The sequence below is a fragment of the Odontesthes bonariensis genome, chromosome 21 (genome assembly GCF_027942865.1).
Source record: "Odontesthes bonariensis isolate fOdoBon6 chromosome 21, fOdoBon6.hap1, whole genome shotgun sequence".
Classification (NCBI taxonomy): Eukaryota; Metazoa; Chordata; class Actinopteri; order Atheriniformes; family Atherinopsidae; genus Odontesthes; species Odontesthes bonariensis.
The window spans coordinates 15,108,799-15,124,558 of record NC_134526.1 but is presented as its reverse complement, the minus strand read 5'-3'; the positions used below and the strand labels follow the sequence as shown (position 1 = coordinate 15,124,558).

The 15,760-nt window shown below is 41.2% G+C and overlaps 1 protein-coding gene across 1 annotated transcript in view; it reads right to left on the bottom strand.

Moving 5' to 3' along the window:
* LOC142371292 (ras-related protein Rab-26-like) overlaps positions 1-605 on the bottom strand; it is a 53,517-nt gene extending 52,912 nt beyond the window's left edge. The window contains exon 1 of the mRNA XM_075453934.1: positions 84-605. Within this exon, the coding sequence (XP_075310049.1) occupies positions 84-269 (186 nt within the window). The 5' untranslated portion in view covers positions 270-605. The remainder of the gene's footprint in view (positions 1-83) is intronic.
* Between the last annotated feature and the right edge of the window lie 15,155 nt (positions 606-15,760).

The window sequence follows — 15,760 nt, the reverse complement described above, 5'->3', positions numbered from 1 at the left end:
AGGAAATTAAAGAGGAAAACAACCTCACTTTTGCAAGGAGCAAGGAAAAGCCAGACCCCAGTAAACGGCAGCAGTGATCTTACCTTGAATGCGATGTCATAGAACTCGCTGCTGTTGCTGATGGAGGGTCTGCTGGGATGGACCACGCCATTCATCTGAACAATACCCGGGCTGCCTTTCGCAGATTTCCCGGTGCTCTTCCCGGCGGGGCTGGCTGCAGACGGGCTGCTGGTTGCGGTTTTACCTTTAACTGCCTTCTTGCGAGACATTGCTCAAAATTTCAGAACTGTCAAATTATCTCAGTATAATCAATAAAACAAAACAAAACAAAACAAAATCTCCCCCGAATTTGCACGCGAAATAACCGAAAAGTTGTTGCAGCGAAGAAGTTATAGATCAGTTTCTATTTTCACCTGCACAATGGACGCATGTTCCTCGACACGATTGTCCACTTTACAAATAAGAGAAATTGTCGCGAAAAGCAACGTGCGCTGGGCTCGCTGTCGATCTGCCGCTTCCTGCTCCTGACGGGGTTTTTTTGTTGTTGTTTTCAGCACAGCAGCTGCGAGGCTGAGCGCTGTTGCGGGAGCGATCACAAGTGATGTGGCAGAAAACTCCACCTTGAGAGCAAAACAATCAGGACTTTGCTCAAAGCTAACTGATCAGCTGATTATATTTACTGAATATATCATAATATTACTGGTGGATTGTAGGGAAGTTAAGGGGTAAAACACGAACAACACAGTATTACAACGTGTTTAAACTGTGAACCAAGATAAGACTATGATGTAAGGTCACCCGTCGCTGTCCGTGGTGCTGATATATGAAGTCCTCACTAATAGCCATTTTATGTAGAAAATCCTTACCTTTGTATACACATTTTAATATAAATTCAAATCCCTAAGAGCATTTCAATAATATGTATTGCTGTTATGGAGTCAAAAGTAATGACTTAATAGGCTGCAGGCATTAGTTTGCAATAAAATCTTAATCATCGAAACCAGTGTGTTTATTACCAGTATAAACAAATTTTAGAAAGCTACCTTTTGACAATACGTTGCGCATACCCTCTGTTACAGATAAGTATTTCAGAAGATATGTATGAATAATTGCGCATGTTTATGGCGCCACCTGTATTTTCCTTCCGAGTGACACATGTCAATCATATTTGAGATTGTGTTGTTTTTATGAAAGCAACGGCTGTGGTTCAGAGAAAAAAATTAGCAAAATTATTATGTATTTCTATTTCTAAATATTTCTTTAATATTCTGAAATGCTTCCATTATATACTTACTTATTATGTTTGTATTTTTGCATACAAACCCCATATAAACGTAACTGGTTAGTGAGAATGATCAAAGTAATCTGTCTCTATTCGTATGAAATTAATTTTTATTGTGTGGAGGCAAAAGTTGAAAAGGATTTCCCACCTGTGGAACATGTCTGACTTGTGATTTCAACTAAGCGCCACAAGAGGGCGTAATGGGAACACAAAATCGAAAACCATGTCTTAACTACAAGGAGTTGACTTGTGAAAGAAACTGCACTTGAAGTTCAATCGTTTGTTTTGATTTCCAGGTAATTAAAATAGTAAAACAATTGGAAAGATTGAATGCTATCAGTAAAGGAAACAAGATTACCATTTTCTGAGGGAAAGTGCTGCAACAGCAAAATATAACTCATAAGCTAAATTAGAAATACTGCATGAAATAGAATCTTAATCAAACTAAAATATACAGCAGGGATTCCTTTTTAGTAGTAGCCCCCGTATTGGCTGTGTGTGTATAGGTTCTATCAGCTTGGCGGTCACTGAATTCTGAATGATAACTGGGCTCCAGTTAAAATAAAAGCAACAGATTCTGACTGTATCCTGTTTCTTGGCAGCCAGCACTGATGTGTAGCTTCCCGCCAGGAATCTTTTTCTTTCCGTTCGAGTTCCAGATTGCTGAGGCTTATTATTATGTGGTCCGAGACCATAATCCAGAGATAGTATTTGACCCTCACAACAGATGACTGAAATGAGTTTGTTTCACCCATGACCTTTACGATCTATATCACATAAAGGTTTACACTATCAAGGAGGATGATCCATTCTATATATGCATATCTTATTGACTACAAATCAGTAAAGAGAGGAAGAACACACACATTACATTGTTCTGAATCATGAAAAGGGTGAGTTTAATGGATCAAAAATAGACAGTACATTATTAATATGTCTCAGCAGGTTTGGGAATGTCTCACTTACAATTTTTCCTATGACCCACATATAATAGCATTTTAGCACAACCTGGAATCAAAGAAGCAATGCTATTCCTATCCTCATTTTCAAATTTATTTACACTAAGGTGAAGTTAACCCTTTCTGCGATAACCTCTTCTTTGACCGCCAGTTTAGAAGTAGTGAGCCGTTTGGTTGTAAACGCACACAGTTGTAGCATCTGTTTTCCGTCCCTTAAAACTGCTGTTTGTCAGCATTTTACCCCTCTCCACCCAACTTCATGGAAAGCTGGAGAGCGAAGTGTCATTGGTTTGAGGGAATACAAACCCCAAAATCCACTGACCCCTGCACACAGCTCCCCTCGACAGCTGAGATTCGTTCTGCCCTCAAAGCAGCTGTCTGTAGTGGCAACAGCTGGGCATTTTGGAGGGAATAAGCGACGAAGATAGAGAGGGTCAGTGGAATCCACTCCCGGTTTCAGAGAAATTAACAGCCTTGTCAAGATGAGTTAAACATGCCCAACGACTGTGCTGTACATTTTGCGGTAGTAACATATACTTAGTGTACCATATGCTTGTAAGTGCCTTTGAGTGTCTGTGCCAAAATATATGTCAGTGTGAGCATATAAACAGGCTTATGAATACAGACTGTATAGCCAGTTGAGACAAATCTAATAAAGTCAATTTTCATGTTCTTTACTGAAACTGAGAAAGTAGCAATTAAATCAAAACATGTGATTTAGTCATCATTTAGTCAATGCATCCAACCACTTCAACATGTTAATCTGGCACATTTTCTTATTGCAAACATCCTCAGATATATTTTATGATGACAACTCGTACGGTCAGAGAAGTGTGGTTGTATAGAAGTACAATGTACTTTATTAACATAGAGACTGGAAGCACAAGGCAGGCAGAGCGTGGCTGTACCTGCGCGTGCATGTGAATGCCCAGAGTAGTAAGCTCTTTGCAGCTTTAGGGTCACATCAATCTGCAGGCAGACCCAAAGGCCAGGCATTTGTCAGTTTACCCAGGGTCAGGTGCCCTGAGTGTGGGCTGGCTGGCGTGCAGCAGCCCGACCAGTCGCTCAACCAAAGTCATACCAACTGTTGATCTGTTGGCTGCTCTGTCTCTCAGCTGCCTGTGGACCGAGTGCAGCGAGCGGGGGAGGAGAGCGGGGGCAGCAGAGGGCATCCTGCCAGCCGTCACCCGATCATTCCCCAAATGAGAGCAACCACCAGTGGACTGGCACTGCCTGGCCCCTATTCACTCTCTGAGGCATCTTAAGGAGAAAAACACAGTGCGTTTTAGAGGAGAATGATCGGCCCCTGTTTGTTTACAGTTTGGTAAATTGATTCAAATGTAGTTATATCAGACATGCTTCAGCGAGTAAGAAATCTCAGATGCATTTTAGGTGTAGCTTGAGTCGGTGAGGAGGACAACTCTAAATCTAAACTGATATTGTTGGATTACTTTGACCACAGAGTTGTTTAATTTTTCCAGTGGACTGCTTGAACACCATTGTGTCATTCATTTATTTGTATTTCCAAGAGCGATCACCATCTAAATGGATACTTTCTGTGTTCATATTTTGAAAATATTATTCATATATCTGTTTATCAAAAATAAATTATGTACACATATGTAAATGCACATACATAGGAACTTTATTTCCTATGTAACAAACAGACTTACATCTTTATTAATAAAAAAATATTTTCCCGATTGAAATATTTGACTCCTCAGAAGCATCTTGTGATGCTTCAGAAGACGCCAAACTCCAAAAATGGGAACCACGTCTGTATTACATAAAACATGTTGCAGCCAGTGAACTGTGGAGCCGTTTCATGGACTGGACTACAGGCTCTTGATGTCGAGCACTTTTAATATGACATGCTTTTATTCAGCTCAATATTTCATGCAGTTTTATTGCATCAAAATTTTGATTAAACATTTATATTATCTTAATGTCACTACGTGCTTTAATTAACACAAGACTCAAAGAAAATGGAAAGAAATAGACAATTGCAAAAACAGTGGGTTATAGTTGCTTGGAAGTGCCTTAATATGATCATTATACTCAATCTTGCCATATTTTAATGTGCTGAACCAATGAAGCCAAGCCCTGACTTCAAATATGTCATCATACCAACTTTTAATTCTCTTTCCTCTGCATCATAAAATAGGTGACAACGCTCATTATTACCTTTCCAAAGACGTCATCCCGGCATCCCAGTGACACGCTTGTAATTTCCACTTCTGCTTTCTCACAGTTGACACTTTGGTTATTTATTTTTTCTTTTTAATTCTGCTGTAACCCAACAGGGGGTCTCTATAATTCAGACATCAGGGAGTCACACTAAAGTTTAATCCGATCTGTCAAATGTTATACATGCCCAAGCCTCACTGGGCCTTTTAAAGGATCCAGACATCTGAGCCAGGGTACCAGAATGGAAAAACACCACACAGGCAATAATCACTACCAGGGGCCCAATTTTCCCCCAATATATGCTCCTTATTTCAGTCCCCTTATTTATTTGGATATTGGCACTATTAATTGAATTTAATCTGAATGTCTTCTGTGTTTCCACTTGCAAAGATGCCATTTTAAGAAAGAGGATAATGAACGCATTCATAAGTGATGGGTGTGTTATTCAAGGCCCGACCATAAATCTTTGCTAATCCAGGGTGCTTCCTGCAAACAGTGTCACTGGATTCTGTTGCGCTGGTGATCAGATTTATGACCTTGCATATGGCGTTGCTGTCAAAAAGGAAGCGCTTGTGTTGCACTGACTCCCTCATACACGCCAAAACATGCAGAGTAAGCACAGGAGTGATTTCACACACCCATCATTAGATCCAGAGGCCCAACATCATGTCAGGCTGTGAGATGGATCAGTTTGGACACTTGGGGCAAATTCTAAAGTGGTGTAAGACGGAGAAAAGCAGTATTTCACAAAACAATTGCCCAATGCCACTTCAACTCTTTCCCCACTCTCAGACGCAGAACAGATTTAGGTGGCTGTAATTTTTCACAGTTTAGCAGAGTCAAACGTGGCTCACAGTGTACTTTTTTCTCTCTCGTTCAGCAGAACCAGAGGTGTGCACTTCATGTGTGCACTCAGCTGGAACCATGACAACAAAAGACACACACGTACACAACAAACGCACACACTTTGCATACAAGCTGCAGCAGAGAGTGGGCACACAAGTACCAACTGGAGAGAGCCGTGGTGAGCAGGAAAGGTGTGAGCAGGAAAAGTGGTGTGTGTGGGTGAGTGTGAATATGAAAGAGTGTGCGTGTGTATTTGTAGAGTTTTTGCAGTTGTGACAGCTGGGATGAGGGAGTGGAGGCGGCGTGTGTGATTGGAGGAGGTGCCAACAGAGCAAGTGTCTCTTTATTTTCACCACACGCATGTGTGTAAGTGTGGATATATGATCATGTACATGTGTGTTCATGTCTGCTAATAGAAAAAAAGTTCATCGCAATTTGATCGATACAATATGATTTTGAGTCCAATGTATGTTAAGTAGTTTTCTATGTTGTATTTGTCACTTGCTGCCTCCAACACACACACACACACACACATAAAGAAAATTTATAAAATAATTTACCATCAGTGTATTCAATTTGCATTTCATTTTTTCGACAACTACTGTTGGCACCTTGATACCATGACACCCTGCTTGGTCAGATACCACTGTTTACCATACACCGAAAAATGTATTCTTAAAGTTTTGCATGTTTTCGACATTGCACCAACGTATCTGCCTGCTTTGCATGTGATTGTGTCTGTGTTATGTAGGTGAGGTCACTCTGTCGCTGCTGCAGCAACGAGCCATGGCAGCCGCTGCAGGCAGGCATAGATGAGGTCACTCAGCAGGCAGGATTAAAGCTGTGACAACTGGCGCTGTGGCCAGTGCCAGTGCTGACCGGGGCAGTTGTGCCCTGGGCATGGAGCTTCGGCCCCAGCACCACACCAGCATTATCCCAGTGTTGTTTTTTCATTAGCCTGATGCTGGCCCAGAGTGTTATGCCGCTTGCCAGGCATACTGAGTGAACCCACAGTTGTTGCAAGGCTTTAGGGCCTTTTCACTTTGCCTCTGTCCGTTGTCACACACTGTGACCACAGTCCTCACACAGGGAATAATAGATCAGGTTTCATACCAAACGCACTCGTTAACTCAATTATGCAAGCCTTTCGGACTTTGATGTGTAGCGATAACGCCAGGATTATTGAAGGGACAGATGCCATCTGACCACGGCAGAGCTCTGTTGCTGCGTGCCTTAGCTATTGGCGATGAAAGATGGACAAAATGGACTGGTAGGGGTCAGGAGAAGGACCATTTATAACCTGAGAGGGTTGACAGATAGAGACAGACATGAAAGGTATTAAAGTGGATGAAAGCATTTTCAGATTTTCAAATGTGAGCATGAAATGTGAAAACCTAAAATAGCTTCTAATGGATAAATGTCTCCAAATTCACTTCACCTCACATCTGTTAAATGAGAAAGCAACAACACGATGAACAATGTGCGGCTATAAATTAGGTGATTTCAGCTGACATTTACAGTTTTGTGCACTTCATAATCTTCGTTTCTTGCAAAACGGTAAAAACAAATTGAACACAGCAGCAAAGTCTTTGATGGTTTACAACATTTTACTCTCTTCCTGCCCTCCTTTCATCTAGTCTATCCTTTTTTCTTTCTGTAGGAAACTGACCCACGGTTTAAAGTGTATTTGACCACTTTTAAGGTGCCCTTTTCACTGTCTTCTTGACATGTTGTGACTCTAGAGATGCACTGATTGGTACAAACTGTCCCACATAGACTCCAGATGTGAACCCACAGTCTGCCTGTTTGGTTTTGATGTTTACTGGAGGACAGGATGCAGGAACTCAGCTGGAAAATTTCACAGTCGCAGACAAACAGTTTGCTTACAATGACTGACACAAATGACTGGCTCAAACACAGTGCAGTTACTCTAGGCTCTGTTATTTCACCGCCTTACCAAAGCTTTAACAGTGCAAACCGGCTCTTTGTACGAAATGTAAATTAATTTAATCCCTTGCAGTTAAAGGTCAGTGAACATAATATCCCACTAGGTGGCAATACAGCTGCAGACTCACATGACAGAGGAGAGAAAAACACCTGTGTGATCACGCCATCTCACTTCACTCTCTCTTCCTGTTGTCCCCCAGTGTCTTTTGAGACTTGTTTTTTTTGCCAATAGAAAACAAAGAAAAGAACACACTTTTGTCAAATAAAAAAAAAACTAATTTGGATCAGATGATTTTCTGGGAAACCTTCGTCCAACAGTTTTACTACATTTTAGGCCAATTCTGGCTTATTTTTCAGTGTCATTTGAAGTACAGAAATGTGGAAAGTCACAGAACATTATAACTGAATTTGCGAATGGAAAGATATACATCTTGATATCGGATTACATATTGCAAGATTTAATGATATGAATCAAAGTGGAGTGTTAACATCATTCAAGTCTTATGTTTTTAACTTGCATTTAGAATACAAAAACTTCATGTATGATTTCCTTGATTTTATTCTCCTAAACATATGTTTGGTATAAAATGTTTGGACCGTTCAAATCTCGATGGTGTATTTTTCCCTTTGCAGAAACTTTAATAGCATGTTTATAGAAGAGCATCACGATCAGGTATCACCTGACTGATATAACACAAGTTTTTAGTTTTGTTTATTGACTTTGTTAAGTTCTTGTAACAGTCTTTTGTAAGTCTAACAGCTGCAGTAACACGTTCAACTGAAGATAAAATTACGCACAAAATTTGAATCTGGACCATAATGTCCTCATGTGAAAGCAGTGTTGACTAGGATGAAAAACCTACTCGCTGTCCCAGTATAATTACATCCAATGACAGTAATAATTCTAATAGAGACTAGAGACAGAAAACGCTATGAAATCCCACAAGGGCTCAAATTTTCTTCTCCTTGATGTTGTTTTTCAACAGATACAGTTGAAAACTATTGCATAAGCCTTTGGTTAGGTTTTTTTCATTTTTTTGACCTTCTCACCTTTTTTGATTTAAGTTCCCCTTCTTATACTTCATCCAAAAACAACAAAAGCAGCGTTTGATGTTGTTAGTGAGGTCTCTTTTTCTGTCTGTCTGGAAATCCCCTTCTCTTCCTAAAGACGACCAAATGGTGTCCTGTAATTTACACAGTGCATGTGCATCAATTGAGAGCAGACTAAACCCAGAAGCCTAACCTTGGGACTTCTCCACCACATGAAATGATTGCCATATTCAATGTAAATATACGGCCAATAAAAAAACAATTACACAAATAAACACATGTGAGTCAGAAGAAATTAAAGCAGAGACAATAAATCAAGGAACTTGTTCGTCTCTTGAGTCTAATTGAGTGGGAATGGGCATGCTGTGGTTTGTGAATGCCTGAAGTGTTTACTCGCAACTCAAAAGATGACAAAAGAAGAAAGGCATGAAAGTAGGATAAAGTGGATGCCGAGACAAGAAAGATGATGAGAAATGGAGGAGACACAAAAAGAAGTGAGCACAAGGAGGGACAAGCCTGGAATCAATAATCTGGTTTCTCAAGTCAGGCTGAGGAGGGGATAGTGAGTGAGTGGCGCCTGAGGACAACAGACCGCATCCTTCCTTCCTGCAAGGCAGCATGGGGACAGGAAGGGCCACCAGGGGAGGTCACTTGGCCGGCGATTCACTTCCTGTCAGGGTCGCCAAGCATCAGCGGATAAGTACATCCAGGTCACAGGAGGAGCCACCTGTCTGTGATTGTCTTCTTTCGGCATCCTGCTGCCCCAGATGTTAACCTCAATAACACCCAGGTGGGGGACAGACACGAAGAGGGGGATGGGTGCCGGAACAGGAGAATCAGTACTTGAGGGGTGAGGTGGCATCTTTCTTTTCTTTGTCTGTCTTCTGCGCCAGCTTGTTTTGGACTGCTGCCAGTGCAAAGTCTGACAACAGTCCAACAAAGAGAGAGACAGAGAAAACATTTTATTATGATAGCTGAACTAAAGACAATTAAAGCCTGCTGCATGAGAGATTTGCAAACTGACAGTCCTTGCAGATGATTTATAAAAAGGCACCTTTACGTTATCAACGTATGGACTACTTACTATCAAAATCATTTTTCACACTTCCCCTTGGAGGGATGTAGTGGCTTTGGAGAGTAGACTGGTGCAGTAATACAGAATCAAAGGAGATACACATCAAACTAATGTGAATTGAATGTTGTGAAAACACAAGGAGCAGGAAAACTGGACAAAGTTTGCCACTGTGACAGCGAGAAGTGGTGACTTAAGCCAGATGGGCAGTGTGTATGTGTCCGCCTCTGTCTGACTGTGTGTTTGAGAGTTTGCCAAGCTGACCAGAAAACACTGGCAGTTTCCTTAAGATGCAGAGCTTCACTACACTCCCTAAGGGAAGGCCAAATAAACCTCACATGTGCAATTTCCCCATTCTTTGTACCCCCATCAAGATTTAAAAGACGACTAAAACACATGGGACTAAAGAAGAAAAGTATTAGAGGACAGGGAAGGCATATGGAAGGTAGAGAAGTAAGGAATTTTGGATTTCTGCCATAAGCTGTCATTATTGTGAGCTCTGGGGAGATTTTCATTATGTAAAGGAGGAATATAAAAAATAAATCACACATTTTCTGCAGTGCTTCTGGTTGACAATGCTACAAAGTGCAATTATTGCACTGGATTTCACCCATACAAACTTATCTAAATCACTTTGGTTGGAGATAGCAGCATGATGTGTGGACATGAGAGCGCATACACACAAACTCTGTGGTCAAATCAGACCAAGCAGTTATGGAGCTAAAACCACCTCTGGAACGAGCTGCCTGAAACTCTGTTTCATATTTGTGTCAGTGTTAGTCTCCAACAGTAATGTTATTAAAGGGATAGTTCGCCTCTTTTGACATGAAGCTGTATGACGTCCCATATTAGCAATATCATTTATGAACATTGACTTACCCCCTGCTGCGTCCTGTGAGCCGAGTTCCAGCCTCGTTTTGGTGTCCACGAAGGTAGTTGGCTGGGGCTAGAAAAATAAAGCGTCTTGCTTCTCAAAACAATATGCGTTCAAAAGAGTAATACATAATACATACAGTAAACGGTGTTTACTGCTCGGAAGCAGGGGACTGCTCGGTCTGCACTTCGGTCTGCACAGTTTACATTGGACGCATTGATATCAAGGGAGGCAAAAATAGCGCCAAGCGATTGTGAGGTCTGACTTTTCATGCACAACTATTTTGTGATGCAAATATATTACTCTTTTGAATACATATTGTTTTGAGAAGCAAAACGCTTTATTTTTCAAGCCCCAGCCAACCAGCCGGACTACCTTCATCAACGCCAAAACGAGGCTGGAACTTGGCTCACAGGACGCAGCGGGGGGTAAGTCATTGTTCATAAATGATATTGCTAATATGGGATGTCATACAGCTTCATGTCAAAAGAGGTGAACTATCCCTTTAATCTCCTTCATGTGATCAAATACTTTCCTCTTCATTGGCCATTTGACTACCTGGATTGGTAAAACGTCTGAGTAACACAACAATTTCCAAGTGGCTAATTTGGAGATAATGCAGAGAAAGGTTTATCACCTGTATTCAAGAAACAAGTCATTTTCCTTATATTATTAAGGAGTCTCTGTCACAACCAGCCATTAACCACAATTTAAGGACTCTGTAAACCCACCACGCACACAGATGTATACACAAACCCTTGACGCACCACCTTTCCTAAGAATCTTGTGGAAATATCATTATGTCACCATTCACTGGTGGATAAACAAGCAAACATGGCACCAAGTTGTTTACCCATTTACAAATTGCACAGTTCCTTACCCCACCCCAGCAGAAAAACCTTACTGCGTGGCTTCACAACTGGACACATTTATGTATTCCTACATAGAAATAACACAGTTTCAATGTTAATTATGAGGAAAAAATAACTTGAAACATAAGATAGCATAGCAAATTGAGAGAGTTGTGATATGCAGTGGCCTGCAAAGGTTTCACACTTGTTTTTTTTTTTCCTGTTTTTTTCTTTTAATCTGAAAATTATTGAATAAAGGTGTTTAACTTTAAGCTTACACAAACATGCTAAACTAACATTTTGACCAGGGATACCAACCATTTGCATGCCACTCTATATTTAATTAAAGAAGCAAGACCCACTGACAACTAAATATAAAAATGCATATTGTACTCACATAATCACTCGTACAAATGGTCGTGTACTGCATATAGACAAGTGTGGGAGGATTGCAGATGAAAACCATATATATTGTTCCAAGTTGGAGGAAATCATTCCAAAAAAATATTTACAGACAAATGGCAGTGTGGAAAATGCATATATGTATTATCATCTATTCACGGTATCACTGTATCATCAGAATATGAAACAAGATCAGTGATGTATGCTTTTATGGCCTAAGAATACCCAGAGATATGCAGATCTAGTTTATCCTACATGCAGTCCACAGTCACAACTGCAGGAATTAAATAATCTGGTGGAACCACGATTTTGCCAGCAAAAAAATTACAGAAGTTAGTAGTTATTGAGAGGTTTGGCTCTGACTACAGAGTTCCTATTGGAGAGTCTTTTTGTCTTTGCACCCTCAAAAGGCACCTCAAGGGAGAAGAATTATGAATGAGAGTGCTCTGTTGTTACAGAGATCATAGTTGCCATCTCTATTCCTTTAGAAATACACCAGAAATCTTTTTTGAAGACATTAGTTGATTGTGTGTGGGCCCTTTATGTATTCCAAGGTCAGCCCTGCAATAATGCAATTTGATCATCCTTTTGCAGTCCAAAATCTTGGAAATCACAGATAGATGCATGCTAAAAAAAACCATTCATATCTCTAATAAATTTAGTTTAGTCTTGGGGATATTACAAAATGTCACAACTGTAAACATACAGTACATTCTGTCGCATTGTGTATTCGTCTGGAGAAGACTAATAAGGCTCCCTACCAATTCCAAAACCAACTTCCAAAACCACAGCACCTCAACCCCACTGGTGCTACCTTTATATTACTTTCAGTCTTTTTCTGTTTAAGCAATCATCATTTAACAAGTCTATGAACTGCAGCAGCATCAAGAGCTGTGGCTAGATTTGAGCCTGCATTGGATGTGGGGTTACTTGTGCCATACCCAGACTACTGGGCTCACAGTAGGGAAGTATCCGTTTACCATGGGTCTCCCCCACTTGTACAGACTCTGGAAGGATGCCTGTAAAGTAAAAGGGAGGCTGGAGGTGGTGTATATGTGTTTCCATTATTGCACCCTTGAAACACTAGAAGGCTCATTTTGAGGATCCAATTTTATTAAATCAACTGTGTGACAACATTGAGCTGTTTCCACAACATGAGCAGGTATGGTGGGTGTGAGGTGTGTGGACAAAGTGCTCTTTGAGTGCTGCGGTCAGGCGCTTTGCCAGACACCTTTCCACACCTAGCACTTGGGGAGCCTTATTGAGAGCATGAGTCGAGCCTGTCACTGCCTTTAACATTACTGCACTCAACACATGGCCAAGAGGCTCTGATAGCTGTAACACTGTTACTACCAAAGACTCATTTTGAGTGTGTGTGCGTGTTTATTGGTGTGCTGAATGTTTTTGCTTCTGTTGGTGATGGTGAGTGGGAACGGTGAACTCTGCTGCTCCATAAATGCTCTGACAATGATTTTACATTATTGTAGCCTGGGTGCAATTACTTTAATGATGAAAAGTCCAGACATTAAATGGAAAAAAGTGGACGGGTGTGTGTCGGAGGCATCTATAGTGATATGTGTGGATACAGGGGAGAGCAAAGTGTACCAATTTATCAAATCCTTTCCTCTGAACATCTGCAAATCTTAATGAGAGTTTAAGTGAATAAATAGGGGAGATATTATAATTCTTTGATTTTGGGAAAGCTTGAACTAAAATTCAAGCCTCATTGGAGTCTGCACTGGCTGTGCTATGGTTTCCAACATTGTGAGAACCTCCTCCCTACCAAGCTTCACTTTGAACAGACTTACCATTAGATTTTAGATCTACCCTGTGAGGACAGCAGGTCAAGTGCTTGAATACAAAGAGATGCAGTAGGTTCGGATCGCAGTATCGATGGAACTTTTTACAGGATGGGGTCATTTGGCAGTTGATTACATTGTACAGTGGATCAGGCAAAAACAATGACATAAAATGTGATGTTTCAGTATAGCCTCTTCTTGTATTCTTACTGCACATGCCGTCTTTTGGCAATAAAAACCAAGGGCGAGGGGGGAAAAAAACACTCTTATTGCTGGGATTCTAATCCACTCCCTCCTTCACTAGCTGTCAGATTGCCAGTTAAATAGTCAACAGGGCGGCTGCCATTTTGGCATGTTGAGTCTTTCTCTTTACATACTTTTCAAAGGCTGATTTTCCTACTGGCTCAAATCCCCTGAAATAAGGTGTGCTCACTCACTGGATAGGGCCTTCTGCACTCTAAGCATAATTTAAAGTGAGTCTAAGTCAAGTGAGTATGCGGGATGTATAAATGGATTGAAATCAGTGTCATTTCAGAGCAAGATATGATCATCTAGGATGTGATAACATGACAATATATTTAGTAATCTGTATTGTTTTGACTGCTTTTACGTAGATTCAGATTAGGACAGACTGTCTCTAATCACTCACTAATCCATCCACCACCTCCCACAAGAAGTTACACACGATGCATCAAGAAGCCAGCAAGTTGAAATACCTTTAAATGAACAATGATGTTGTGTAATGGAAGACAACAAGTTTTCCAATGAATCTGTGTGAAGCTTCACATGCTCATGTGGTGGCGTCAGCCGGTGTCACATCACATGTGAACAACCAAAAAGAGCAGTTACCATGGTAATGATCTGAGGAGACACACAGTAACATATACATGCGCTCGCAGACAAACACACAAGTGCTCATATTCACAGAAAAATACACACGCGCAAACACCCAAGAAAACACAATTGGCTACAAGCATAGGCCAAATGGTGATACTTCCCTGGATGAGACGGCACCCTCTGGCCTGTGGGACTTTCACAATGGGATCCATTCTGCACTGTTCCCTCTGCACTGTTCACAATCCTCCCTCCTCCCCCTCTCTGTTTATGACTAATGACCTTGGGTCAGGGGTAAGTTAGGGGTGAAGGTGGGGGGAGGAGAGTGGATGATGCTGTTGCTGTAGATGCCAAGACAACAACATCATCACATAATTGAAACTCAGCCTCTGACAAACCCTCAAGAACAGGATTTAAGAAGATTTCGAAAACATGAACACAAAATCAAGACAATATCAGATTCAAACTGCTTCTTTTATAACGATTCTGCCTGTAGGTTCAGGCTCTGACCAGGCTAACATTGGTGATGTTCCTCAACTGTCTGTTCGTGAGAAAGTTAAGAAGCAAAGTCATGTCTAAGACAGATGAGGGGAGTTCGATAGACGGCATTTGTTACTTCGGCGTGTATGCCAGAAAAGCCTTGAACATGTGTCACCATAAAACAAAAAGACGATAGGGCCATTAGAAGTGATGTTAGGCAGTTGTCGCATTTCTGTCTCAATCAAAAAAAAAAGCTTTCAAATAAAACCCACTGTATCACATTACCTCCAGGAATAAAATAAAAAATAGGCTACAGCCCATTATAGCTGTCTGAGGTTGGCAAATGTATCACTCAGCTGGAGAATTTTGACACTGTGGATAGAAGCCAAACCCAGTTGAGGGGAACGTGTGCGGGTGTGGGGCCTGGAGCCAAAGGCTTGAGCTGGAGCACACAGATGTGAAGGCACTGACGGATGTATCTGTGACAGATGCTAGCTTTGCTCAAGTATGTGCAGCTGTGTGCATGTGTACACACGTGCCTTTGAGCTTTTGTGTACAGTATTCAGTTGCACATAGTCACTTGGTTAGGCTATTTGTAAATAGAACTGACCTTTTGGTTGTGGATTACTGTCAGGTAATAAGTTCCTCAACTCCACACTAGTCTCATTTAGACCTTTGGCTCCTCGGTAAAAGGTAGAATGATGACGATGCTCGTTGTCGACATAAAACAGCAGCAGATAAACTGTCCAAAAAATGGAAGAAAAGCAGGACGATCAACCCAAAACATTAACATTTATTCCACAGCTCACTAGTTTTTCTTGCCATCAGTGGACAAAAAAGGGAATCAATGTGAGCAGAATCTGCTCCTTGCTGAGTCATTGTGCGGGCCTGTGTGATGGCTGTAACTGTTATCACAGTTTGTGTGGCTAACAGGCGTATGTCTGACTGTGCCTGTGCACATATGTATGTCAGAGAAGTGTTTGCATCCATGAGTGGTTGAAGATGATGTAATCCTTGTTGCTTTAGGCTGGTGCAGAGCTCAGTTAGGCTCTAATAAGGTACCCAATTTCTGCAGCCTGATTGCGAACAGACCAAGGTGAGTTTGTGACCGCAGACTTCTCCGCTCTACTTCCTTTCCTCCTTCACTCACTCCCAGCTCCAGCAAACTCACTCCAAT